Consider the following 26,190-nt stretch of genomic DNA (forward strand, 5'->3'; position numbering starts at 1 on the left):
ATATATATATATATATATATATATATATATATATATATATATATATATATATATATATATATATTATGTGTTGTGGGGGGCAGTAGGAGGAATTATGAAGCAAAGTTACATATATATGAATAGTTAATGTGAGGCAGTAGAACTAACGAGAGTTAAATGGGAAGTTGCAGCCACTGAGTCCTGTGGACAGATATGCATTGTTACATGACAATATAACTTGTGTAGCAAGCAGTGCAGCAGTCAGGCAGACAAGATACTTAAATAGCGATGCAGGGGGGTAAACAACAATAATTGCACAGCAATGTGAGGTCACTGGGTGCTCATATCATTTTATAAGGAGTGTTTGCATGACCCCCCCACCCCTCCTTGTTTCCTTTATACAGGAGGAGGAGCCCTTCAGGGAACAGAGTGAGAAAGCACCTGGGTGTGTTATGTGAGAGCGGGGAAGTCCCTCTGTGACTGCTGCTTCCTACACAGAGCTGCCAGTCTGTGAGCTGCTGGCTGCAGAGAGGGGGGACACCGGGGGAGTGCGAAGAGACGGGGAAGTGCAGGAAAGAAGGGGTGGGGGGGATTCAGGAACTTTGAGGGGATTATTAAAGGAAAAAAAAAAAAGGGTGACTCTGTTCAGTGTAGTTGGAAAGGCAGAAGGGAAGAAGAAAAGGGAAAAGCAGAGGAATCTATACACAGAAGAGGGTTATGTTGCAGGCAAGTGTCAGCTCACAGGGCTACCTGTGCATAGGATGTTAGGGATCAGAGGGTGCAGTAAGGTAGAGAGAATGGACATGCAAGGGGCAGGTGAACATAGTCAGAAGACTGAGGTCCTATAATTAGACAGTGACTGAGACTTGCAGCTCTTGAATAATTAACCCAGATAATTATATGCAAGAAGAGGGCAAAATAATATTACCCCAAACAGATATTAAAAGGGGAGGAGGGAAAAAAAAGCCACTTATGAAAGGGAGGAGGAGAAGGGAGGAGAGAGATTAGAGTGTCAGACTTAGAGCTGTGCTCCCCAGGGATTGCAGCTGTCTCTTTTATGGAGTGACAGCCAGTGATTTATCAATGGACAGCCACCAAAACCACCTTTCTGGAGGCAGGGAGACCTCCTCCTCTCCCTTGGACCTCAGCATCAGGAAGAACATGAACATGTTGGATGTCATCTCCAGGGGCCCTCCAGGATTTTGGACCAGAGGACCTGTAAGGGGGTCCATGCCCCTAAAAGAGGTTAAGTTGGAGAATACAGAGCAGACCGCAGAGGGCCAGAGTGACTCGTTTGATGAACCAGGACTGTACAAAGACCAAGCCTGTTTGCCCCTGCGGAAGCGAAAATACCCCCCTTCACCTAAGGAGGAGAGACCCCTTCCGAAATACACACACGAATATTCAGACTGGACCAGGAAATATTATGGCCCTCCTTATATGACAGTGTCATTACCCTCTTTTCCAGCAGCTTACTACCAAGGTAAGTATCTTGAGGTGAGGGGAGCAAAGAATTTGTAATCAGATGTATCAAAGTCAAGTAAAACATCTAAATAACAAACATCATGATAAACATAAACAAAGCAATAATGCAAAATAGAGCACTCTCACCACAACTGTGCATAAATATTATTAACTAATAACACATACAATGTAATATGCAACTCTCACCTTTATAGTCTGATTGCACAATTTGGTTTAAATCTGCAGTAATTTTGCACAATAGACTAAATCTACCAGTAAAATAATGGTGCAGATCCTGGAGTTTATAATTTTCTTGTTTGTCATTAGTGAAAGATATTAGTAGAGTTTTCAATAAGTTTTCTATCACATGTTAAATGCAGGAAAAAATGCGTTTGCACTAAATAAATGTGTATTTGATATCTGTGTAGATGCATTGACAAGTGCAGCAAATTGGGATTTATTTTTAAAGGTGTCTGACAAAGCAAGAAGTTATCTTGTTCCAGCTAGATATATGGGGAAAAAGCTTATGTTAATGCTTTTTGATGGCATCTTGTTGCGTTTACGAAACACTGCCATTGAGATGACTAAATTTACCCGTGTCAGATGCAAACAATGAAACGAGAATCATAAGGAAAAAATACCCTGCAGCAAAATGCAAGTTAAATGCATGGAAAATTGCAAATATATATTGTCTTGTTTGGTACGGTGATTTTTATTTTCACAACTATTTGCATGCACTTAAGTTACGTTACAAATGCGCCTTAATGCAATTGTCTACAAAGTCTTAGAGGTACACACCTTATCATTACTACATTACATGCTATTGGGTGCAAAACCTTACTAACATGAATACACCTGTTGGAACGTTATAATTGGCATATGTGCTGTTAGCCAAGGATTGGGCAATGTTGATTAATGCAAATAATATGAGACCTTTTTGAAAATTGCTTAGTGACTGTTTAGTGCCGTGTACAGTTTCTAGTGTATCTTTATTGTATTGTCTTCTACAGCCACTGACCAAGATGCTTGCTGATCTCATATATGCACTCACTAGACACTGTACAGATGCAGGCCTTGCTGCAGTGAGTGTTGCACTATGGCCACGGATTAAGTGGAGAATCTGTGCTGTCCTATAACAGATCTTTGTGAGAAGCTCAGGATATTCCAGTTAATTGCAAAAACTTGAAATGTGCCATAGATTACCATCCACTGCAATACACTATACTTCATCTATAAGACCGATTCTTTTCTCTCATTACTGTAATGTCCGGCTGTGCTCATTTCTGGGTGCTACAGTACCCGAACACTGTGTATTTTCTCACCCATCTCTGTGGGGTGCGAGGGGAAAATCTGTGATGTTGGATCGGTGCGGAGTACCCCCGTGAACGATACGGAGGCACTCCGCAGAGAATTGAACCTATTAGTCGGGTCCAGTCTCGTGTAAGAAGTGAAAACTTTTCGCGCTGGTAACTTTGCACAATCCTTCGTGCCCAAAACTGTACATTATTCATCATCATCATCATTTATTTATATAGCGCCACTAATTCCGCAGCGCTGTACAGAGAACTCACTCACATCAGTCCCTGCCCCATTGGGGCTTACAATCTAAATTCCCTAACACACACACACACACACACAGACTAGTGTTAATTTGCTAGCAGCCAATTAACCTACCAGTATGTTTTTGAAGTGTAGGAGGAAACCGGAGCACCCGGAGGAAACCCACGCAAATACGGGGAGAACATACAAACTCCTCACAGATAACACAATTGTTGGGAATTAAACTCATGACCCCATTGCTGTAAGGCAGAAGTGCTAACCAATTAGCCACCGTGCTGCCAATATGTTTTATAATTTAATGAAAGTAGGAAATTTGGATGTGCAAATAGAAAATGTTGCGTGTACTTCTCTGAAGAGAGGAAAATACAAAAATACAGCCGACTCTATGTGGCGGGAGTGGACGGTCCCCCCCCCCCCCCAAATAAAACAGCTGTGTCTTAGATACAAGTCCCCCATTGCATTATTTGTGTATGTCTGCACATACAGATACCTGCACATATATCTGTGTGTATATTATGAATCCCTGTTTTCCTGAATCTTCTCTTCACCCTCAGTGTGGAGATCAGATTCACTCAAGAACAATTCTCTGCTCACGTAAGAAAGTCACGCATGTGAGGAATAGTTTTTCTGGCATGCAGCCACAGTTTTCTAATATGAGGAATTGTTGGCAAAAGTACTTTTTAGTTTTTGTTTTGTGTAGTTTTGTTTTTTGTTTCTTCTTCTGTGCAATAGTGAAAAGTTAGACATTTGAATAGGGGAAGAAAGAAAAAAATCTTTTCGCTTTTCACAGGACTACCGTTTTTAGTTCATGGCAGTGAACAGACCCCCTACATGTGAGCGTCTCGCAAATTCTAACATTGCATCGTATTTCTACCAATGCTAAAGGCTTGATCCCACCACATGCGCATTTGCCACATTATTGTGCATTTGCCGTTGGTCTCTACCCATTCCCACCTCAACGTGAACTGACGTGTGATAAAAATGTTGCAAGTCCTGTGTTTTACGTATGTGTAGCTGTGACAAGACTGTAGCTGTTGTCATAGGGAGAAGTGAATTCTGCAATAGTCGCATTTCTCTTCCTTGCTGCAAACGTGGTCCATGAATTCACATAATGACAGGTTCATATAACAGATGCTGTTTTCCTGCATCACAATTAATCCTGAATATAATAGACTTAAAAACAGACAGAATAGTATCCTATAATTTGAATTTAACAAAAAATGTAATTCAGATTAGTATATTTTCTCTATAGTTTACCATACCCGTCCAATAGTCCAAACTTTGATGGGACAGTCCGGATCCGTGGGGTGGGGTGGGGTGGGGTACATCATTACGATGACCACCATTCCGACAAGAGTTATAGCGACACTACTATGCCGATCGGTATAACTTGGGCATGGGATGAGTCTGGGTGTGTTGGAGTGTGGCCAAGTTCTGTCCCGATTTTGCAGTGTTGGGAGATACCGTTTTATCGATTTGAATTGATTTACGAGTGCAGGTTCTCGGTGTCCTCAACACTCAGTTGGCCAGGCTTGGATTGGCGTGGCTAACTTGCTGCATAGATTGTGGGAATGTACTGTCCTATTTTTGTAATATCAAAATTACTGAAAAAGGACCAAAGAGGTGAAGTGCCTGAGGTTGGTGTGATCTCATCCATAGCTTCCTCTTCTAAGTCAACCACATGCACCGATCTTGTAGCTTGACTCGAGCTCCGAAGGGCAGGATTTGTTGCCAATTAAGGCACCCGTTTGGCTAACGTGCACAGGTCCTGCCGTTCGGTGCACAGACCACATGATCACATCACATGACGGTCAGCTATAGACCCTATAACCTTACATACAGACTTTTGGGCATGCCGATTCTTTCGAGACCAAGCAGGCGGTGATGTCCAATTTTCTGGTATCGCCACTAAATGTGAGGCCGGCACAAGATTATAGACAACACTGTCCGCTAAATTGTGATTTATTTACCTTATCTGTTTCAGCACAGTGAAAAGTCACACAAATAGATATTTATTCTGCCCTCCTAAACCTTATGTACTGTCTAAGCATAAATATACATTATTGGCAATGTATAGATGATTTTGACTGTCACTTTAAGAGATCAATAAACGTGGTGGGCAGTATTGATACGACTCTGGTTGACGGACGGAAAAAGACTAAAAATAAATATTTGCAACAACAGAATTTATTGAAAACCGGCGCACTTTAATGATTAATTGTCATATTTCCCTACCCCACCCCCACCCATCTACTTACTGCCAAAAAAATGCTTTTTATTTTTCCATTTAATTAACATCGTCCAACCCTTGGCTAACAAAAGCTATGCCACTTATATAAGGTTCTAGCAGGTGTATTCACGTCTTGTTGGTTACATACTTCCTACTAATGTTCCTTTCCTTTTTTTCTGAGAAGCCTTTCATAACAGTCTGTATAAATATGTATGAGCCAGGGGTAACTAGGACTATAGAAAGCTCTTACTGCTAATTACAGCGGTAAATGAACTAATAACTTGCAAAACCTACAAGAAAAAAATATATACTAAATATCCTATACCCCTGTGTATATATAGTCTGGGGTCTACTTGATTAAAAGCAAAACTAATATAAATAAAAATTATATATATATATAAATTTACCTTTTTGAACAGAGTTGTAAAACTATTACTAGTGTACACAGTTTTGCAGTTTTGTGTATGTTTTGGATACAGTGAATCCATTGTAATGCTTTAGAAACTTATAGTTCTTCTACGATGTGCGGATTCGGAAGAGTACAAGAGATCAGCGGATCCTATTATCAGGGCTGGTTTAAGGTTTGTGGGGCCCCCTAGTGCAAGTAGCCTGATCCTGCCACATTTGTGCCTAACTTTTAATGAGGGCCCTTTGTTCACTTACAGGCTTTTGGATGGTGAATGCGGAATGCAGGGTTGTGTTCCCCCCGTCCCCGTCCCCGTCCCCCCTCCGCGCTCTTGTGTGGTCATCCCTGGACCACTACCTATAATCCCGCTCTGTCTTATTATTTGTAGAATGCAGTGGTTTGGTCATTTTATCATTTGGCTTTGTTGGTTGGTAAAACAGCCAAACAGGTTAATAAATTAGCCGGTACATTAATCGAATTTCAACTGGTTTGCATGTAACAATTTATAGTAATATATTTGTGGATCAAACTGCGTAGTACTATTTTTATTTTTTTTTTATTTTTTTTTTCTAATTTGTGTTGTCGTATGTTACATTGTTTTGGTTGAATGTCTTCACTTTAAGAGCATTTTGACTAAGGGAAGAAGATTGGATTTGTATGACTGATTTTTCAAAATGATTCGTGATCCAGATTGATGGCAATCCATGGCAAATCTCACCTCATTTTGAATATCGCATCCTAGGAGATGTCCAACTATAATTAAATCCATACCCTGGAGCTTTCCCAGTTTTTATAGGAGAGTATGCCTTAGTGTATTGGGGTCCTGGCTGGAGGGGGGTTTGTTATGGAAAGATTGGGGTGTTGCCTCTTTTGAACCCCTATTTCGTTTGCAATATTGGGAGTCTGTAAAAGTAGTCGAAAGTCAAGATCAGTAGCAATCTACTGAAGGACACTGCTAGACTACACTTAACAGGCCTGAGTCATTCATACTTGCCTACTCTCCTGGAATTCCCAGCAGGCTCCCGAATTTTGGGGAGTCCTGCCGGAATAGTAGGCAAACCTCCCGGATTCATGGTGTTGAATGGCAGGGGCGGGACTTAATTGTGTTTTTAAGGCCCACCCCCTGCTATTCAGTGCCATGAATTTCGTCATTTTATACAGTCACATGACTTCTTCCCCGGGGGAGAAATGTTGACAGTTGACATGCATGGAGTCATTAAGGAGAGCAAAGCATAAAAAAGGAGTAACTTTGCACCTGGGCAAACCCATGTTGCATTGGAGGGGGGAGGTAAATTTAAAATGTGGGGACAGGTTTATAGTTGGGGTAGGGCATGTCCTAGATTAACTTTTAAATTTTAGTGTAAAAATAAAGCTATCAAGTATTTGTGTGCTACATGAAAAAACAGCCAGTACTTTCCTTACATGCAAAATAATAAAGTCACTTGCACCCCTTGTAACATGGTTTGTCCAGGAACAAACTTGCTCCTTTTTTTTGCCTTGCTTTCCTTAATGACTCGGGCCCAACATGTACAAAAAAGACCAGTGGTAAGTAACAACAATGTTCTTGAGCATTAACAGCCCTGGCATTATGCAAATAACAATTTTTGCAAGGCAGGGCCAGATTACCTTCTAGATCAGGCCTGTCCAACCTGTGGCCCTCCAGATGTTGTGAAACTACAAGTCCCTGCATTCCCTTCCAGCTATCAACTGGTTGTCTACCAGCAAAGCATGCTGGGGCTTGTAGTTTCACAACACCTGGAGGGCCGCAGGTTGGACAGGCCTGTTCTAGATGATCTTGGTCCCCATCTTGGACCTGGGGATCCTTTTTTGTTTTTTTGTCAGCCTGACCTGAATTTTGAACCGTAGGGAAGGGGTATAGGGAAGGACCTCCCGTATCTACCACGGAGCCTGGATCACTTATATATTACTTGGGTGCAGTGTATACCGTCCCGTCATTTCTCTTACCACATGTGCCGAGCTCCTCCAATCAGGACTCGGCACTTGTTGACTTTTCCCGCTCAGACATGAGTGAGCTGAGCGTTCTTGATTATTGCTCATGGGACCTTAGATCAGGGGGGGCCAGTGTCCCCAGGCAGGCTGTGAGTACAGCATTATTAATGAAATAATTTATGTAGCCAGACCTTAAAGCTGATCTTTATTGTACAACCTGCTGTCCTCTAGTTGCTATAAAACGACAAGATACAGTAAGCCCCCAGGGAAACTCAGCTACACCAGCTAACTTTTATTGATAAATTTTTCCGCCAGGTCATAATCTATTAGACTCCTGTATTTGATTTTTTTTTATGCATCTTGCATAAATGAAACGCATGCTGTTTGTAAATTACCCTGAGAGCGTGCTTATAAATGCTACCAGTGTTTCACCTTCTATAATACATGAATACCTTATTTGTATTCTGTAGAGGATATAATAGCAGAAAAAAATTATTGTGGCACAAACGTGTTTAGAAACAATTCCCCCAATTGTGAACTTGAATAACAGGATAATAAACCACAGGACTATGAACCATGGAAGCTGGAAGCTAATGTAAATTGTGTATGTTATCTGATGATGTAGTATTTGTGAAATATGTCGGAAGTAGCTGATGTCTTTTCCTGTTGATTGTGATATCGCGTATGCGGCATCAGGCTGATGAAAACCTTAACTAATCATACTCCCATTTTCCTGGAAAAACTCTTTAAAATGAATTTCTCAACAGGAAAAGGAACCAGGCTGGGAATTGTCCGCAGTGGCTGGATACACATATTGCTAATCTAATGTTAGACATGAATGTTTTCAATGGAGATACAAAGGGGAGGGGAAGACAGAAGTGCAAACCTTGCTGCGAGTTTGGGTGGCTGTTTTGTTCGGGTTCCTCTGTGTCTGCCTTGCATAACTATGCCCTATGGAAGTCAGTGGTCTGTTGTGATACTGTGCAGCTATCTAAGCCATGACTTGGCAACATGTGGCTTTCCAGCTGTTATGGAACTACAAATCCCAGCATGCCTTGCTAGAACTTGCAGGACCATCGCAGCTAAACAAGCCGCAGGGCGTTTACCATTTCTGGAAGCTTTGCACGTACATGATTCTGATGACCTCAAAGTAATGTAATGTACTTTGAGGGCAGCACGGTAGCTTAGTAGTTAGCACTTCTGCCTCACAGCACTGGGGTCATGAGTTCCCGACAATGGCCTTATCTGTGTGGAGTTGGTATGTTCTCCCCATGTTTGCGTGGGTTTCCTCCGGGTGCTTCGGTTTCCTCCCACACTCCAAAAACATTCAAGTTTGTCAATTGGCTGCTAACAAATTGACCCTAGTCTGTGTGTGTGTGTGTTCAAATAAGATTAAAGTCTCGTGTACAGCGAGTGGAATCGGGCATTGCTGTACTATCTGGTGAAGGCTCAAAGAAGAACCTAATTTCAGCACGGGATTGTTGGAAAATCTGTTGTGATCAATTCACAAAGTGCTGGAAATTGTTTCATGGGCTTAAAAAGAAAGGTCGCCTTTTTTCCATTGAACATGGTCATAAACCGTATAATACCAGAGGAATGGAAGTTCCCAGATAAACGTTTTCTTAATATGAATAGATTTTGTAGGATGGACCTTTTTCTTCTGAGGAGACTATAGTTTGGGAGATGCCCCCAAGGCTGGATATGGCAGTAGCCAGACTGACCAAAAGAACTACAATTCCTCTTGAGGATGATAACTCCTTCATGGATGCTGTGGATAAAAGGGTTGGAGGTGCAAAAAACAATGACACCTGATTTTTCCCCGATGATGCCAGACAGACCCCGATGATGCCAGACAGACCCACTCGATGGTAGATGTTACGGTAGGAGGCAGAATTATAAATGTTTTAGCAGAATAGGCATTAACCACAACAGATGAGTGGGTACTATCTACGATACAACAAGGTTACAGATTGGCATTCCTATCGCAACCTCGGTCAAGGAGTTTTCCAAGAATCACCAAATGCCAGAAGCTGGCAAAAACTGGTGCTAATGAAAAAAGATCTGAAAATGTTTTTGAATTGGAGTCATTTGCAAAGTTCCAGAATCACAAAAAGGGAAAGTGTTTTTATTCAAAGATTTTCATAGTAGAAAAGAACAGTAGAGGTTTTCGAAGCATACTAGTTTTAAGAGGCCTCGACAAACCTATTAATACTAGGAGATTCAAGATGGGAGTCAATGAGAACAATCGTCAATGCCAGGCATATGGACAAAGAAGCAGAGGCAACGTCCAAGACATATTATGGAATCTGGGACATTTTTTGGAAACTCTGCCATGATAAACCGTTTTCACCAAGAAGGACATCCATAGGTACTACACTTGATTTCATGCGAGATGGACTTGACAAAGGACTAGCTGTTAATACACTAAAGGTCCACATTTCTGCTCTTGGACCACTGTTACGCAGAAGGTTAGCCGACAAGTATATAATAAAGTTTATGCAGGCAGCAAGGAGAATAAGACCCATTTATAACTCTTGTTAGGCTCCATGGGACTGGAAGCTGGGAATGGAGAACCTAAGAGAATCACTTTTTGAACCTTTTCAAGCGATTTCCATAAAATACTTAACAATGGAGGTAAGTTTTCTAGCAACAATTACCACAGCAATGTGGATTTCAGAGCTACGAGCTCTCTGGGCAGAGGAGCATTTTCTGATTATGCATAAGGATAAGGTTGTGCAAAGAACCAATCCAAAATTTCAGCCAAAACTAGTCTCACAGTTCCATATCAATCAAGAAATTGTTCTACCCCCACTATATTCAAAATCAAAGCCTCAAGTACATTGTTGGACTTGCACTGGGCCTTTAAAATTTATTTGAGGAGGACACAGGAATTTAGGAAAACAAAGCAGTTATTTGTTTTAATACAACAATAAAAAAGAGGGAGAGGATGTAAACCAGGAGGTTATTAACTGATTTCCTTCTAAGTTTTTTTTCTTTTTTTGGTGTGTGTGTCTGCGTGTGTTTGGTTTTTTTTGTATTTTTTATGGTATTAAGATATTTTTTAGCTTGGGGGGGAAAACCATGAGACACAGAGAGAAGGGAAGCGTGGAACTTTGTACCCTCCGGGTGTTCCTTCTTATCTGTCCTGACTCACCTGCAAGGGGGAATTAACCCCATAGTGTGTGCTACCATAGAGGAGTACAGGAAACCAGTTTAACAGGTTTGCCGTTTTTAGACCTGGGACAGTCCCTGAGGGTTATGAACAGTAAGCACTGGTAAATGATCAGTCGGTAGCAGAAAAGGCTGCGTATAAACTTAAAAAAATACAATTTTGGTACATGACTGTATGATGTTGACTGTCTGGATAGACTGCAGCAATGGAATGTGGGCTGTAGCACAGAAAAGCAAGATATCCTCCTTGGCCGTGCAAGATAGCGGCGTATATATGTGATTCAACTCTTTGTTATTGTAGACATAGAAACATAGAATTTGACGGCAGATAAGAACCGCTTGGCCCATCTAGTCTGCTCAATTTTTAATCTATGGTAGCCTCAAACCCTATTTGATCCTTAGTTCTTTGTAAGGATATCCTTATGTCTATCCCAAGCATGTTTAAATTGCTCTACTGTTGTAGCTTCTACCACCTCTGATGGGAAGCTTTTCCACTTACCCACTACCCTTTCTGTGAAGTAGTCTTTCCTCAGATTTCTGCTGAATCTACTTACCCCCCCCCCCCCCAGTGTCAGTGCATGTCCTCGTGTTCTAATACTTCTCTTCCCCCCCATTGTCAGTGCATGTCCTCGTGTTCTAATACTTCTCTTCCCTCCAGTGTCAATACATGTCCTCGTGTTCTAATACTTCTCTTCCCCCCCAGTGTCAGTACATGTCCTCGTGTTCTAATACTTCTCTTCCCTACAGTGTCAGTGCATGTCCTCATGTTCTAATACTTCTCTTCCCCCCCCCCCCCCCAGTGTCAGTACATGTCCTTGTGTTCTAATACTTCTCTTCCTTTGTTTCCCTCCTGCACCTTGTTATAACCATTGATATATTTGAAAGTTTCTATCATGTCCCCCGTTCCCTTCTCTGCTCCAAACTATACATATTAAGATCTTTTAGTCTTTCCAAGTAAGTTTTGTGCTGTAGACCATGCACCATGTTAGTTGCCCTTCTTTGTACAGTCTCTAATGTATTTATATCCTTCTGGAGATACGGCCTCCAGAACTGAACACAGAATTATAGATGAGGCCGTACCAATGACCTATACAGTGGCATTATTACTTCTTTTCCTTCTGATTCCTCTCCCTATGTAACCAAGCATCTGACTTGCCTTTGCTATTGCTTTGTTACATTGCTTACTTGTCTTTAAGTCACCTGAATTAGGCAGACAATGTGAATGTTATATTGTGTTGCTTTATCCAAAAGCTTTGCCTCTGGTTGTTCAATGTCTGTCAATTAACCTTTGTACTAACAATGGTGGTTACTGGACAATTATTGCAAACTTTTCAATATCGTTCAACTTTAGACATTATTTGCATGGTAAGTGTCCAACACATTAAGGTGGAGAGTACCATTTCTGTTGTCACTCTGAATGTCTCCTACTAGCCTTCTAACACTCAAGTAAGTGGGTTCACCTCTTGTAATAGTCCGTTAGAAGAGTGGTACTTAAACTTCAATGTGTCAGTGTTCCATTGTTCTGGAACGCCAAATAAGGCTCTAGGACCTCACGCTGGGGTCCCGACCCAAAGACCACACAGCTCTGAGCTAAAATTCTCGTATTCCTGGCTCATAGAATCTGAAGTAAACCTCAATCTCTAACAGGTTGTATTGCAAAATAAATATAGGGCCTGATTTATTAAAACACGCAAAATGAACATAAATTGCGTTGTTTTTGTTTTTTTAAAACGCACATAAATCAGCATACGCACGTCCGTATTCAACAAGGAGCGCATCTGAAGAAACGGCGCTTGCTGAATATGGGTTTAGGTCCGCTCTGCTCTAACAGACAACACACAGCAGGATATGTCCAATACATATGTACAATATAAAGCAGAGGGGGTGAAGCCGCAATAGATTGGGCAGCACGGTGGCTAAGTGGTTAGCACTTCTGCCTCACAGCGCTGGGGTCATGAGTTCAATTCCCTACCATGGCCTCATCTGTCTGGAGTTTGTATGTTCTCCCCGTGTTTGCGTGGGTTTCCTCTGGGCGCTCCGGTTTCCTACCACACTCCAAGAACATACTAGTAGGTTAATTGGCTGCTATCAAAATTGACCCTAGTCTCTCTCTCTCTCTCTCTTTGTCTGTCTGTGTGTATGTTGGGGAATTTAGACTGTAAGCTCCAATGGGGCAGGGACTGATGTGAGTGAGTTCTCTGTACAGCGCTGCGGAATCAGTGGCACCATATAAATAAATGGTGATGATGATGAATAGTGTGTCTAGTTTTGCAGAGCAGTAAAGAAACACTGTTATCTTTTTTTAGAGCGATATTATCGAATTAAGATAAAGTAGTGGTGAGGGTCGACTGGGACTTGAATTTTGTACCAATTAAGAGCCAACAGTCTTTGGGGCATATTCAATTGTTCCTCCGGCCGCCGGAAAAACGAGCGCGTTAAAGCTATTACCGTTTATACGGTAATATTGCGCGTAAATACCGTTCATACAGTAATTTACTCGCTTAATTACTGTATAAACGGTAATAGTTTTAACGCGCTCGTTTTTCCGGCGGCCGGAGGAGCAATTGAATACGCCCCTAAGGATCTTGACCTATTCTTATGGGACCTGTTTTGTGCACTTTGGAATGTGTAGATACACTGTATGTAATAACAATCTGGAGGTTCACACATAAAAAAAATATATATATATAAATAGACATTCCAGATACCCCTTACTCATGAATCATTTAAGCTATAAATAAGGCTAAACCAAACTGTACTTTAGTGGGGGAAAAATGGGCATCCTTAATGAAAGGGGTAGTACTGAAGGTTGTGACATTTAGGGGTAGATTCATTTAACCTTCTAAAAAGGAAAAGTGGAGGTGTTGCTCATAGCAACCAATCAGATTCCAGCTATCATTTATCTAGTACATTCTTGAAAAGCTACAATCTGATTGGTTGCTACAGGCAACACGTCCAGTTTTCCATTTTAGAAGGTTTAGTAAATCTACCCCTCACACTTTTGTACAATGTAATTCGTATATGTTATTACTTGACCTTTTAATGAAGATAAAATACAAGTTGGTATTTTATGTTTTTAGTGACTCTAAGTCCACTCTATTCCATATGAAGTTAATTGAGGCATTCACAAAGGAAAAGTGTAGTCCTTCTATGTCTGGGATCAGGGAACTTTTTTTACCTTTTACCCCCAAATATATTTAGATACGCCGACGTTACCCCCTTGATTTGAAAGGAAGGAAATCTAATATTATTAATGGAATTTAAAATGTTATTGAATCTATTAAAAATTTTTGAAAGCTTCAACTTAAAAACGTCAAGTTTTGGAGAAATTATGTTGCTTCATTTTTGATACGAGAGCATCAATATTGGGGCATTTTGATGTCAGAGCAATTTGGATACAGTCTTCAGCGTCCATTCGATTTCTCTGCTTTGTTTTTGTGTTCGTTAGAGTGGAAAATCCTTGTTCGCAAAGGTAGGTTGTTGCAAAAGGCAGCAACTTTTTGACTGCCTCATGTGCAATTTTGATGCCTTTGCAGCTGTTGACATCCAAAAATGTGACAGATCTGCTTTGTTTTCAATGCAATACGTGCTTCATTATTGCATCGAAGCTCAAGAAGTGCCTCTGCCAACCCTTGAGGCTCTTCTGGTACAACAGCAATTTCACATTTAAAGGGGTCTAAAATCCAACTGACAGCATGTGAATCGGCAGCATTACCCCCAGGAATTTTTACCCCATTTGGGGTAATTTACCCCTGTTCCCTGACCATTGTTCTATGTAATATGGGGGGTGGGGGATATGTGGAAGCCCGATTTGGGCTTTCATTTCCACTGGTGAAAAGATCAGAGTGGGGACCACAAGTGTATATGGACACATATCACGGAAACCCCCACACGGCCAGGCGTCATAGCAGACTGCTCCAGACGTAGCCACTTCCCTGTTCCCGATGTCTGTAACGCGGTTATTGGTTTGCATAATTTAGTTGTACGGCATAGGAATAGTTACTAAAAATATGATTGCGCTATTAGACCTTCAGACTCTCCCATTCTACTGTTTGAGTTTCATCAACGCCTCTCACTTAATAACCGCCAACCCTTGTCCGTCACCTTGACGAGATTGCATGTCTAGGCGTTGTCTTCATATTTGCATCTCGGTCGCATTAAGAAACGTCCAGGGAAAAATGGTAAGCCTAGAAAATTCAGGTAGTTTCCAGAGCTGGCATCAGTTTCATGAGCTTCCCATAAAACAATGGGAATACACGTAGCATCAGCGAATTCAACACAGTAACATTTCTGCTTTTACATTCTAATCAGCTGCTACCGTTCGTAAACAAGTACCTTAAATCAACAAAACAAATAATAAGATAAATGAGCGCATAATGTTTAGGTACTGTTTATTTTTGGGGTTTTTTCTTGCCCCTGCCCCCAACAACCATAACGTGTCATTTCAGTTCCTCTACAAACTTTTATAGATGCCTGTTACCAGGCTACTTGTGATGTTCTCCTACAGCAGCCACTCTTCCATCAACGTTCTATACTTTCACAAGTACGCACTTATTCCCAAGCTTGCACGTAACAATTTAAATGTTTATAGGTATAAAGGCAAGTTAGCCGCTGGAACACCCAAACTGAAAACAGGTGAAGGTCAAAACCAAACTAGACCGTACAATGCAAAATTTGCAAGCAGTCTTGTGGACAAATACAAGCAATGGTCTTTCGGCAGACTGGTGAGCACACAAGGGTCCGAGCACTGCCTACATCTATATGCTGATCTGATACTTGCGCCTCTTTAAGCCTGGAGGAGCACGTCGCAGTCAGAGTACAGTAACGATGCGTTTGCGTAAATGTGAACTGAGGGAAAAAAATACACTGACGTCATCAGTTTGCGGATTAACCTCTGGGGTTAAATTTATGAAGCTGCAGTTTTGAAAAAGTGGAGATGTTGCCTATAGGAACCAATCAGATTCTAGCTGTCATTTGTAGAATGTACTAAATTAATCATAACTAGAATCTGGTTGCTATAGGCAACATCTCCACTTTTATCAAACCCGCAGCTTGATAAATTTACCCCCTGGATATAGTGCTTTCATCATTGACTATGCCTATATTATATGATTATTTTGGGCGTATTTGAACTATAAATTTTGCTACCTTTCACACATACACGAGAAGGAAGCCTCCGACTTACGGGTAATTTTTTTTTATTTATGTTTTTAACACCGATGCGGCCAACTGAATGAAAAACTGTGGAGCCTCAAATGTCCATACAAACCTAAATTTGAAATTATAAATGCAGTTTTTTTTTTTTTTTTTAATGTTTTTTTCATTTGATGCTACTGTACCTCACTGACACATCTTAGAGATGTCTGAGCCTTCCAAGTGCTGATTTCTGCTACAAGTCCTAGGGAACACATGGGGTGACAGAAAGAGGTGAGGCAGGAGCCAAACATTGTGACATAATTTTGAAATTAAGTCAGTCACGTATATATATTTTGAGAGAACTTTGGGGTTTGTGGGTGCAATAGATTATCATGATGACTGAAAGCATACATTCTGTAGTCTGTATTTATTAAACAAGAAAAATAATTTACACACGTGAATCCATCTGTAGTTTTTGGAACGACTTCTGATATGGTTGGGGTTTGGCTACTCAAGTTGACATTTAGAGAAAAATAATAATGACGTTATAAACACTACTTTACCATGAGAATTGCATTACTTAGCTGTCATCTGGTACTAAGCTATTACCTATAATCAAATATAATTATAGCTCTAATGAAATCTCAAAAGTGTATAATGCGTGAAATTACACAGATAAGATTAGAGACTGGATTTGGGCCTAATGAGAAAGGAGTTGGTTAGTTATCACCATAAAATATAGTTATTGTAATAGGATATTGTAACGATAGAGCTGCTCTTAAAAATGTGCTATTTATAAAAATGTGTTTTTCTCCTTTTAGTTTAGCTCTCTTACCTAGCTCATTAGCCATAACTAAACTAGTCATTACTAGGACACTTGCACTTCAATAATACATGTACGGTAAATCCCACTTGCAACGCCAGTGCTGGATTTGTGAGCTTTGAGTTTGTGCTGCTATTGCTGTGTGTTCCATGTTGGAGTTTATGGTTGATTATAAATTATTATTAGCTGGCTAAGAGTCAACTATGTGTTGGTTAAAGGGCTGTTTCCTTTGTGCGCATATACCAGTTAACTTTTATAGGTCTCCTAAAAATCTTAATTTGGTCACGTAAGGGCAGATAAAGGGTTTAATTTCTAACCAAATAAACTGAGTGTACCTACAACTGAGCCACATGGCTAACCATCGTGCCGTGTGGCTCAGGGTAGTCTGATTGTTTTTGGCTGTGTGGTAAACCAGGTCAGCCGATAACCTCCACGTGTATTATGGATATGTGTAACGTTGTCTGCCGGAAGTCATCAATCTAGCTAAACAGTCGGATAGCACCGTGTTTGTCCAATTTAGCAGAACCTCCTAAAAATACTTGCGATCTCTTGGGACAATCTCCAGAACACGAGTGAATAGTTTCTTAAACATACAATTTACAGCTGCAAAGTCTTAACAATTTGTAACAGGCAAACATCCAGGAACAACGGGGAAACCCAAAGTTCCTACCATGAGAAAGCCAGGAAGGGACTGCAATAATCAACATTCAGATATTGTTAGTATGAGTCCAAAAACCTTGCAAAATCCCCAAGTAATGTTTATGTGAAATGTGTATAATTTTTTTCTGTGCATAGTTCAGACATTTACAGTTACAGTAAACATTTACTGCTAAAGGGTATATCATCAGTAACTCAACTCAGATGCAAATGGTAATTTCATCTGGCTAATTCATTAAGCAGTAGCTGCTGAGCTTTCCTAATATTCTATTTATTGCGATAAAATTACTCTATAGGATAATAGAATATTGTGGCAGTGGGCTGGCAATGCTTATAGTACATAGGCTATTGTGGCATGTAATGCAGAGATTATTGTTATTGTCATTGATTTGTAAGGTTATGCAGCACCGAACAGTGGGTAAAAGAGAGAATACATAAAACAGGGACATACAAGGGAGACTGAAAAATACGGGCTTGGGAATAAAAGGTTACAGAAGATCCTGCTCCTTCTACAATCAACGGAATAAAGGGCAGCGCTGAGATAAGAGAAGTGAATGCGGCTTAGAGTAGATGTTGGTACTGCAGCGAGGCAGTAACTGTGTAATATAGGTGGAAGTAGGGTAGGCTGTTGTGAGGAGGTGGGGGATTGGAGAGAATTTAAAGGCAAGGGGAAAGTATGATCAGCGTGGAAGGGAATACCAAAGATGGGTAGCGGCGCAGGAGAAGTCTTGTAGTTGGTACTCAGAAGTAGTTACCAGAGAAGAGGTGTAGGCCAGAGGAAGATCTATTAAGCTGTGAGGGAGAGTATTTTGAGATGTAAGAAGGTTGTCTTTCTTCAGGGCTTAGTAAGTCACAGGGAGTAAGTTGAAGTGGATTCCGCAGTTCCGGAGAATAGGGGTGTAGGGATTTGCAGAATGATCTGCTACCTGTGGAGTGGCACGAGCGGAAGACCAGTTTTGTTGCAGCATTTAGGATGGTTTGGAGTGGGCAGAGATGGGTGAGTGGAGTGCTTGAAAGCAGGAGGTTGCCGTAGTCAAGGTAGGAGATAAGAGAATGTGTAAAGAGGTTTGGTTGCATCTTGAGTAATAAAAAATCCATATTCTAGAAATATTTGAAGGTGGAGGCGACAGACCTGGAGAGTTACTGGATGTGCGGAATAAATGGGTTTGAGAGACTGAGAACATTTTTGTGGTGTTGACGGTGAGAAATTTGAGAGGAGCGGGTGAAGTTGAGAGAGGATGATTAGCTCTTTTTTGGAAATGTTGAGCTTTAGGGAGCATTGGCGACATCCGTGGGGAAATAGCGTAGAGACAGGATGTCACATGGATGACGTGAAGGAGAGGTCGTACACAGAGGCTGAATGAGTGAATGCGTTCACCAAGAGCAGAGATGTATAGTGAGAAAAGGGGGCCAAGAATAGAGTCTTGTTGGACTAAAACAGATAGTGGTGGTGTTCCAGAGACAGTGAAGTACGAGGTGGATAATTAGGACGTGAACCTGCAAAGACCTTTGTCACGAAGGCCAGTGTATCATGAGCCAATGTGCATGTTTCCCTACAGAAAGCATTTGGCTGTAAATATTTTCTAACCCAAAGCATGGTGGGTAAATCTGCTGGCTGATTATTGGTGTAGGCAACGAATACTTATTAATATTGCACTAATTAGTAGACCTGAATTGAGCTTGTGGTTTCTCTGTGTCTTCTCTTATCTGTAGAAACACAGCAGCTCATGGAGCAATTGTTTCTTTGCGAGTCCTACCAGATCGTGTGCTTGGGTATTCAAACAAAAAGTATCAGCTATAAAATATATGTGCACAAGTTTAAACATTTTCACTCATGTTTTTTTTCAGTTCATCTTCTCCAAATGATAAGATAATTTGCAAAACAAAAAACACTTTTCCAAACCATCTTATCATATGGGGGCATCAGGTACACACACGTTTGGTCATGAAAAACAAGACGCAATACAAATATACAATTTGTAACTGGAATCGGCAGATTAAATCATCAAGAGTTGCTGAATCATTCAAGAAAAGGATAAACTATTGGCATATGAGCTTATCTAGCAGAGTAGGTCATAGTGGTTAAAAACATTCAACTGAGCGTCAGATAAAGTCACTGTATTAGTGTTAGAATATTCACCAACCACAATTATGCACAACAAATAACATTAGGGGCTAGATTTACTGAACTGCGGGTTTGAAAAAGTGGAGTTGTTGCCTATAGCAACCAATCAGATTCTAGTTGTCATTTATTTAGTGCATTCTACAAAATGACAGCAAGAATCTGATTGGTTGCTATAGGCAACATCTCCACTTTTACCCCTAGGTCTTATTTAATAACATAAGGCAATGTGGGGTAACCCATAACTATCAATCAGATGCCATTAGATTTATTAGTTTGCAAGTTCAAATCCATATTGCATCCCTACTAGCATATAACATCCTTAAGGATGGAAGACGCTTCTTGGGCCCCCAATGCTATGGTCTGTTGGGTCCCCTCCACTGGCTGTGGGCTCGGGGGGAATGCGAGCAGAACCTAGGGGGTGTGTCTGCATGAACCAATAAGCTGCAGGCCCTCCTGCAGTCGTCCACACCCTTTTTGTACTGCTCTGCAAATATGTACTGTGTATGCAATCTACCACTGACCCCCCCCCCCCCCACCCCCACCTTGAACATCAATCCATGGCTGAATAGCCCATCCCTTTATCCATATGCATGTATACCCAGCGATGATTCAGATTGGGAGTAGAAAAGTTACACATTTGCAGTTCTCCTGCAGCAGCAGGGTAGTGTCCCAAAACAGCCAAATATTCTGCTTGCCCCTAGTTCCCAGCCATGGACTTGTGACAAATAACCTTTATAAAAAAAATAGCATAATTTGTTTCCTCTGATTTCAGGGAGTGCTGCTGCATATTTACCATCCACGTTACCCCTGTACCCCACGCCTACAATTGTGAACCCACACCACCTGAGACTTCAACCATATCACACAGTGCTGCTTTCTACAGACCCAGATCTACAGGCCGACCTCCGAGCAGCTACACAGTCGGATGAAGACGGAGACACGTAAGTCCTCCCGGCTTTCTGCTACATTAACCTTTATTACGTCAGAACAGTGCACGTTTTCTGTACTGTATCCTAAATTTTAATACGACCATATCTCTTGCTACTGCTACTATGCCTACTAAAATAATCAAGCTGTTATGACTTTATTCTAGAATTGCACAATAGCACAGTGGTTAGCATTGCAATCTCAGTGCTGGGGCATTGGACTTTCTTCCGAGCCAGAGTGCTATCTCTATGGGGTTTGTATGTACTCCCTTTGCTCATGTGGGTTCCATATGGGTGATCTAGTTTTCTCTCCTAGCCCAAAGGCATACTGTTAGGTAATTGGCTTCTAAACTGGTTATGTTCTTTCTGTGATAAAGAAATCGGGGCTGGTATTGATGAGAATAACATTATCTGATTGTACAGCGCTGGGGGATATTATAATAAATTAAATTCTAATACGACATCTCAGCAGACTGCTCCTTTCTCTCATAAGACCCATTTATACTCCAAAGGAAATATTTATAGGTATAGGACCTAGGCACAAATAGGGAAGATTGTTTTTCTGTAGAATTCTAACTCGTATTGTGGCTATATACTTGTTTGTTTAAGGACTTTTCTCTCTCCAAAGTTGGTTAGGGAGTTGCCCCCCCAGCAAAGCCCCATTCTGAAAACTGCAGCGCTATCACTCTCTGGAAATAGCAACCAGCTATTGAAGAACTGTGTATTTTATTATTATTATTATTATTATTATTACCATTTATTTATATAGCGCCACTAATTCCGCAGCGCTGTATAGAGAACTCCCTCACATCAGTCCCTGCCCCATTGGGGCTTACAGTCTAAATTCCCTAACACACACACACACACACACACACACACACACACACACACACACACACACACACACACACACACACACACACAGACTTGGGTCAATTTGTTAGCAGCCAATTAACCTACTAGTATGTTTTTGGAGTGTGGGGAGAACATACAAACTCCTCACAGATAAGGCCATGGTCGGGAATCGAACTCATGGCCCCAGTGGTGTAAGGCAGAAGTGCTAACCACTGAGCCACCGTATTTATAGTAAACCTAAAGCATTTTGCTTAAGCCCCTGTGACCCGATTGTGGCTTGAATACTGACGTCTATTAACCAGGCCTTCATGTTATTACTGGAATGTCAGAAATAAAGGACATAGAGACTACCTAGTATGGCTGTTCAAAACCCACAAATTTTACCCCATGTCCCCGAGACCACTAACTTCCTCCACCCTCCAAACCTTCCCTGTTTACCTTCTTTAGCTTGTTTTAATGATATCTACTTGTGGCTACAGGTTTTATCTTACTCTTTCTGAAACCGTTCATGCCGTCCTGGTTACCAGGTCTAATTTCCATATTTAGACCAATAATAGTTCAAAAGCAAACCAAATATTCACTTCCTCAAATAGCCCTAAACAAAGTCCCTAATTTGCAATGAAAACATACACTGATCAACCCCAACATTAAAACCACTGAGAAGTGAAGTGAATCACATTGATTATCTCGTTACAGTGGCATCTGTCATGGGGTGGGATATATTAGGCAGCAAGTGAACAGTCCGTTCTTGAAGTTGATGTGTTGGAGGCAGAAAAAATTGGGTCAGCGAAAGGACCTGAGCGACTTTGACAAGGGTCAAATTGCGATAGCTAGATGACTCCAAAGTATCTCCAAAATGGCAGGGTTTGTGGGGTGTTCCTGGTACACAGTGGTTAGTAGATACCAAAAGGGTCATGGGCGACCTAGGCCCATTGATGTGCGTGGAGAGCGAAGGGTAGCCCGTCTAGTCCAGTCCGACAGAAGAGCTACTCTGGCACAAATTGTTGACAGAGTTATAGCTGGCTATGATAGAAAGATATCTGAACACACAGTGCATCGCAGCTTGCTGCGTAGCCACAGACCGGTCAGGCTGTCCATGCTTGCCTCGTTCCACTGCCAAAAGCACCTACAATGAGCATATGAATGCCACAGCTGGACCATAGAGCAGTAAAAGGTGACCTGGTCTGATGAATCATGTTTTCTTTTACATCATGTGGACGGCCGGGTGCGCGTGCGTTGTTTACCTGGGGAAAAGATGGCACCAGGATGCACTATGGGAAGAAGGCAAGATGGCGGAGGCAGTGTGATGCTCTGGGCAATGTTCTACTTGGAAAGCTTGGGTCTTGGCATTCATGTAGATGTTACTTTGACACGTACCCTTTACCTAAACATTGTTGCAGACCAAGTACACCCCTTAATGACAACGGTATTCCCTGATGGCAGTATCCTCTTTCAGCAGGGTACTGCTTCCTGCCACACTGCAAACATTGTTCAGGAATGGGTTGAGGAACATGACAAAGAGTTCAAGATGTTGACTTGGGCTCCAAATCTCCCAGATCTCAATCCAATCGAGTATCTGTGGGATGTGTTGGAACAACAAATCCGAGCCATGGAGGCCCCACCTCACAACTTACAGAACTTAAAGGATCTGCTGCTAATGTCTTGATGCCAGATACCACAGGACACCTTCAGAGGTCTTGTGGAGTCCATGCATCAACGGGTCAGAGCTAGTTTTGCGACATGAGGGGGACCTACAAAATATTAAGACGGTGGTTTTAAATTTAAAGTTGTGGCTGATCGTGTATATCTTTATTGGTGACCTTGATAGATATAAAATATTTGCAATATCATATGCATACATAAAAATTAATAGCATCTTGCTAATTGTCCTTCGGCACAAGAGACCCTTAAAAATTAGGTTGGACTTCTACTCCATGATGTAGAAGGTGTGAGAGAGACCCCAAGGATCCATTATTTCTCTTTTTGATTAAAGACAGTAATTTGATTGAAAATGTTCCATTGGACATTCTGTCAGATGCTTGAGAATGGAGTAAACGGTGCAAAGGCCCAAAGTCAGCCAAAGCTTCTCCGTCAAGGGTCCCACACTCCAACGAAAACTAATCCATCCTCTTTGGCTCTCCGAGTTAAAACCTCCTTCAATTTGTAAGGATCAAATCTACCCTCGGGGTGGTTACCAGCTACTTGAGCTGTCCCTTATGAACCATCTAACACTCCTTGCCTCCCCCTCGCGCTCAGGCTTAAATGTAACAGAGATTTATACTCTGGTCTAAAATCTGATGTATGAGAGGGCATTATGCTTGTATTTTTATCAGCTTATGTGACCATTTGTGCTTTTCTACCCTGGGTCCCGTCCTGCATTAGCTGCCCCCTCGTTCCAGTGCATGACGTCTATCCTAAGCCTTGCAATACGCCAGACCCAGAGTGTGACTGTCAGTTACCGGACCCAACATCTGGTGCTCTTTGCTCCGTCACTCGGCCACTGCGTATAGCACAGCACTTCCTCATATTCCTAACTGTGTGTCAGCTGACTGCTAATATCATTTAAGCAGCACTGTGCACTTTCAGTGCCAGAGTGTTACATCCAACAGTTTCCTGTTATACTGCTTCCCAGAGGCTTGATCTTTCCTGCTTTCCCAGACCCAGCTTGTTGGACTTCTCTTTCGTCTCCTGACTTTGTACTCTGTTTGGTGTCTATACTTTCTTCATTCTGGCTTGTTTCGATGACTCTTCTGACTTCAGGTTTCATGCTTCACCTTCTACTTGTAGCAGACATTAGGCTGCTTGATTCAACTTCGGCCTACTGATTGAGTACACAATCCGATGACCACGACCTGAGGATCCCTCTGCAGCCAAGCCCAAAGCTCCTTGCAGGGGTCTTGGACTCCACATCACTGCTTTGTTGGCAGTAAGTTGTCTGCTATCTCCAGATCCTACTTTCTGACAAGCCTAAATTGTTGGGTTGATCCCTTAACTAACCGTACAATTCACCCTGCTCACTTCTCCAAGACCCCTGTGAGACCTTCAACTTACATAAGCTAATTCTAATGAATTCTAATTCCTGACTGCTGAAATCTAATGTAAGATTTACTACACTACACATTAAGGGATTCAACCACCCAGAGAAGAAGTCAAATGTCCTTAGACTTCTAGCCTAAATAAATCATTCATCTGCTTTGCCTTCAGGAAATTGGACCGCCATCCTCCCATAAAAAAACATAACTTGTCCACTTTGGTATTATAGTTTATAATATCCTCAAACAGTCCAGAGGGGGTATCCATTGGCTTGTTCCATTTTACACACATTGCTGAACTTAAAGCTACCTGGTTCTAATCTAGAAGATTACCTTGGCCAACATTGATGCCCCAAACATAGGTCAAGTCTCTCTCTCATCATCATCTGTGCTGGATATTTTGGTATTCGATCCCCATTCTTATGATTTCTGTTATTTTCAAATGTAAAGCTTTAGCTGCAATCTGATAGTTGTGCCCAGCAGATTGTCGTTGTAGTGGGGCCTCTTAAACCTATATATTAATCTTAACATTAATACACCATCATCATTCTAGCAGGAAACAATCACTGTGTTAAAGATGAGACAGACTTCTAAAGTAGTCAAGTTTGTCTGGAAACCTGCCAACCTGACATCACTAGACAGTAGGCTAAAAGGGTAATTCCCCGTAAAACGTACTGTAGACCAACCAGCCCTGGAGGAGTTTTAGACCTTGCTGAAGGAAAAAAAAGGATCCAGCTAATCGGATGAGGGAGCTAGAACTAATCGGATGAGGGAGCTAGAACTAATCGGATGAGGGAGCTAGAACTAATCGGATGAGGGAGCTAGAACTAATCGGATGAGGGAGCTAGAACTAATCGGATGATGGAACTAAATAGGGAATTATACTTTGCTACTGCAGAGGATCTGTAGGAGTAAGTAGCACAGAACAGAAATGCAGTCTATATTCTGCATTTGCCCAGAGCATACAGACATATTTCATGCTCTCTTCCAGACTGAAGACTTTTAAACACATTGGAAAATAGTTATTATCCAAAGCATGACATAAATTCATTAAACCAGTGGTGGACAAAACAAAGTGAAATTCCGGAGCCCGTTGGTCAAATCTAGGAGTTAGAATGTTTTTTATAGGTGCCAGGGAAGATGTGCACCCCATTGACAGTGATGGAAATGACCCCTGATAGTTAAGCACCAGCCACCTTTTTAGATACATGTAACTTTTTTAAATTTGCCTTACAGTTTTAGGCATTGGGGGGTAACATCTTGGCTCAACTCTAAATCGTAATGTAACAACAAAGCTGCCCAAAGTTTCTGTGCTACAAGGAAAAACCAGAAAATTGTATGTGCACCACTTACAATATGTTTTTTTTCTCCATGTGCAAATTTGCACCCTAATCTGGATTTGTATACGTATGCATGTATATAGGTACATAGCTTTTCTAAAGCTATCTTCCCCCGACAAACGTTTGCGCCGCAGGACATAACCAGGTCACTCTTCGGTAGTGAATACGTAAATTCAAAACCTCTCTGTATAGAAAATGAGAAACTGTTAGTGGGTGGTGTCGTGTATTTTGAGTGGGGGCCCATGTATTAGTTCCATGGGGCCCCTGGTAGTGTTATTTTGCCAGTGTTCTTTCTCCACGCCTGCCCCGTTCGATACAGCCGCCTCTCCACCTGTTCTTCTGCACTTTGCAAACTTTAGAATTCTTCTGCTGTCCTTCTTACACTAATATGATATTGTTCTATACAGAACACGTAACCGCACCCCAGCCCCCGTATTATTGTATAATCTCTGCTTTCACATCTCCCAATGCTGTCTTAACTCTGTGTGTTATCTGTGTGTGTATCTCTACAGTGTTTCTCCTCCCCCTGAAATCTT

The 26,190-nt window shown here is 41.5% G+C and overlaps 1 protein-coding gene across 1 annotated transcript in view; it reads left to right on the top strand.

Annotated features, from left to right (window-relative positions):
• Positions 1-579: 579 nt before the first annotated feature.
• BCL3 (BCL3 transcription coactivator) overlaps positions 580-26,190 on the top strand; it is a 48,851-nt gene continuing 23,240 nt past the window's right edge. Inside the window, exons 1-2 of the mRNA XM_075191015.1 lie at positions 580-1,462; positions 20,274-20,442. Of these exons, the coding sequence (XP_075047116.1) occupies positions 1,063-1,462; positions 20,274-20,442 (569 nt within the window). The 5' untranslated portion in view covers positions 580-1,062. The remainder of the gene's footprint in view (positions 1,463-20,273; positions 20,443-26,190) is intronic.

This window comes from Mixophyes fleayi, chromosome 11, assembly GCF_038048845.1.
Source record: "Mixophyes fleayi isolate aMixFle1 chromosome 11, aMixFle1.hap1, whole genome shotgun sequence".
Lineage (NCBI taxonomy): Eukaryota > Metazoa > Chordata > Amphibia > Anura > Limnodynastidae > Mixophyes > Mixophyes fleayi.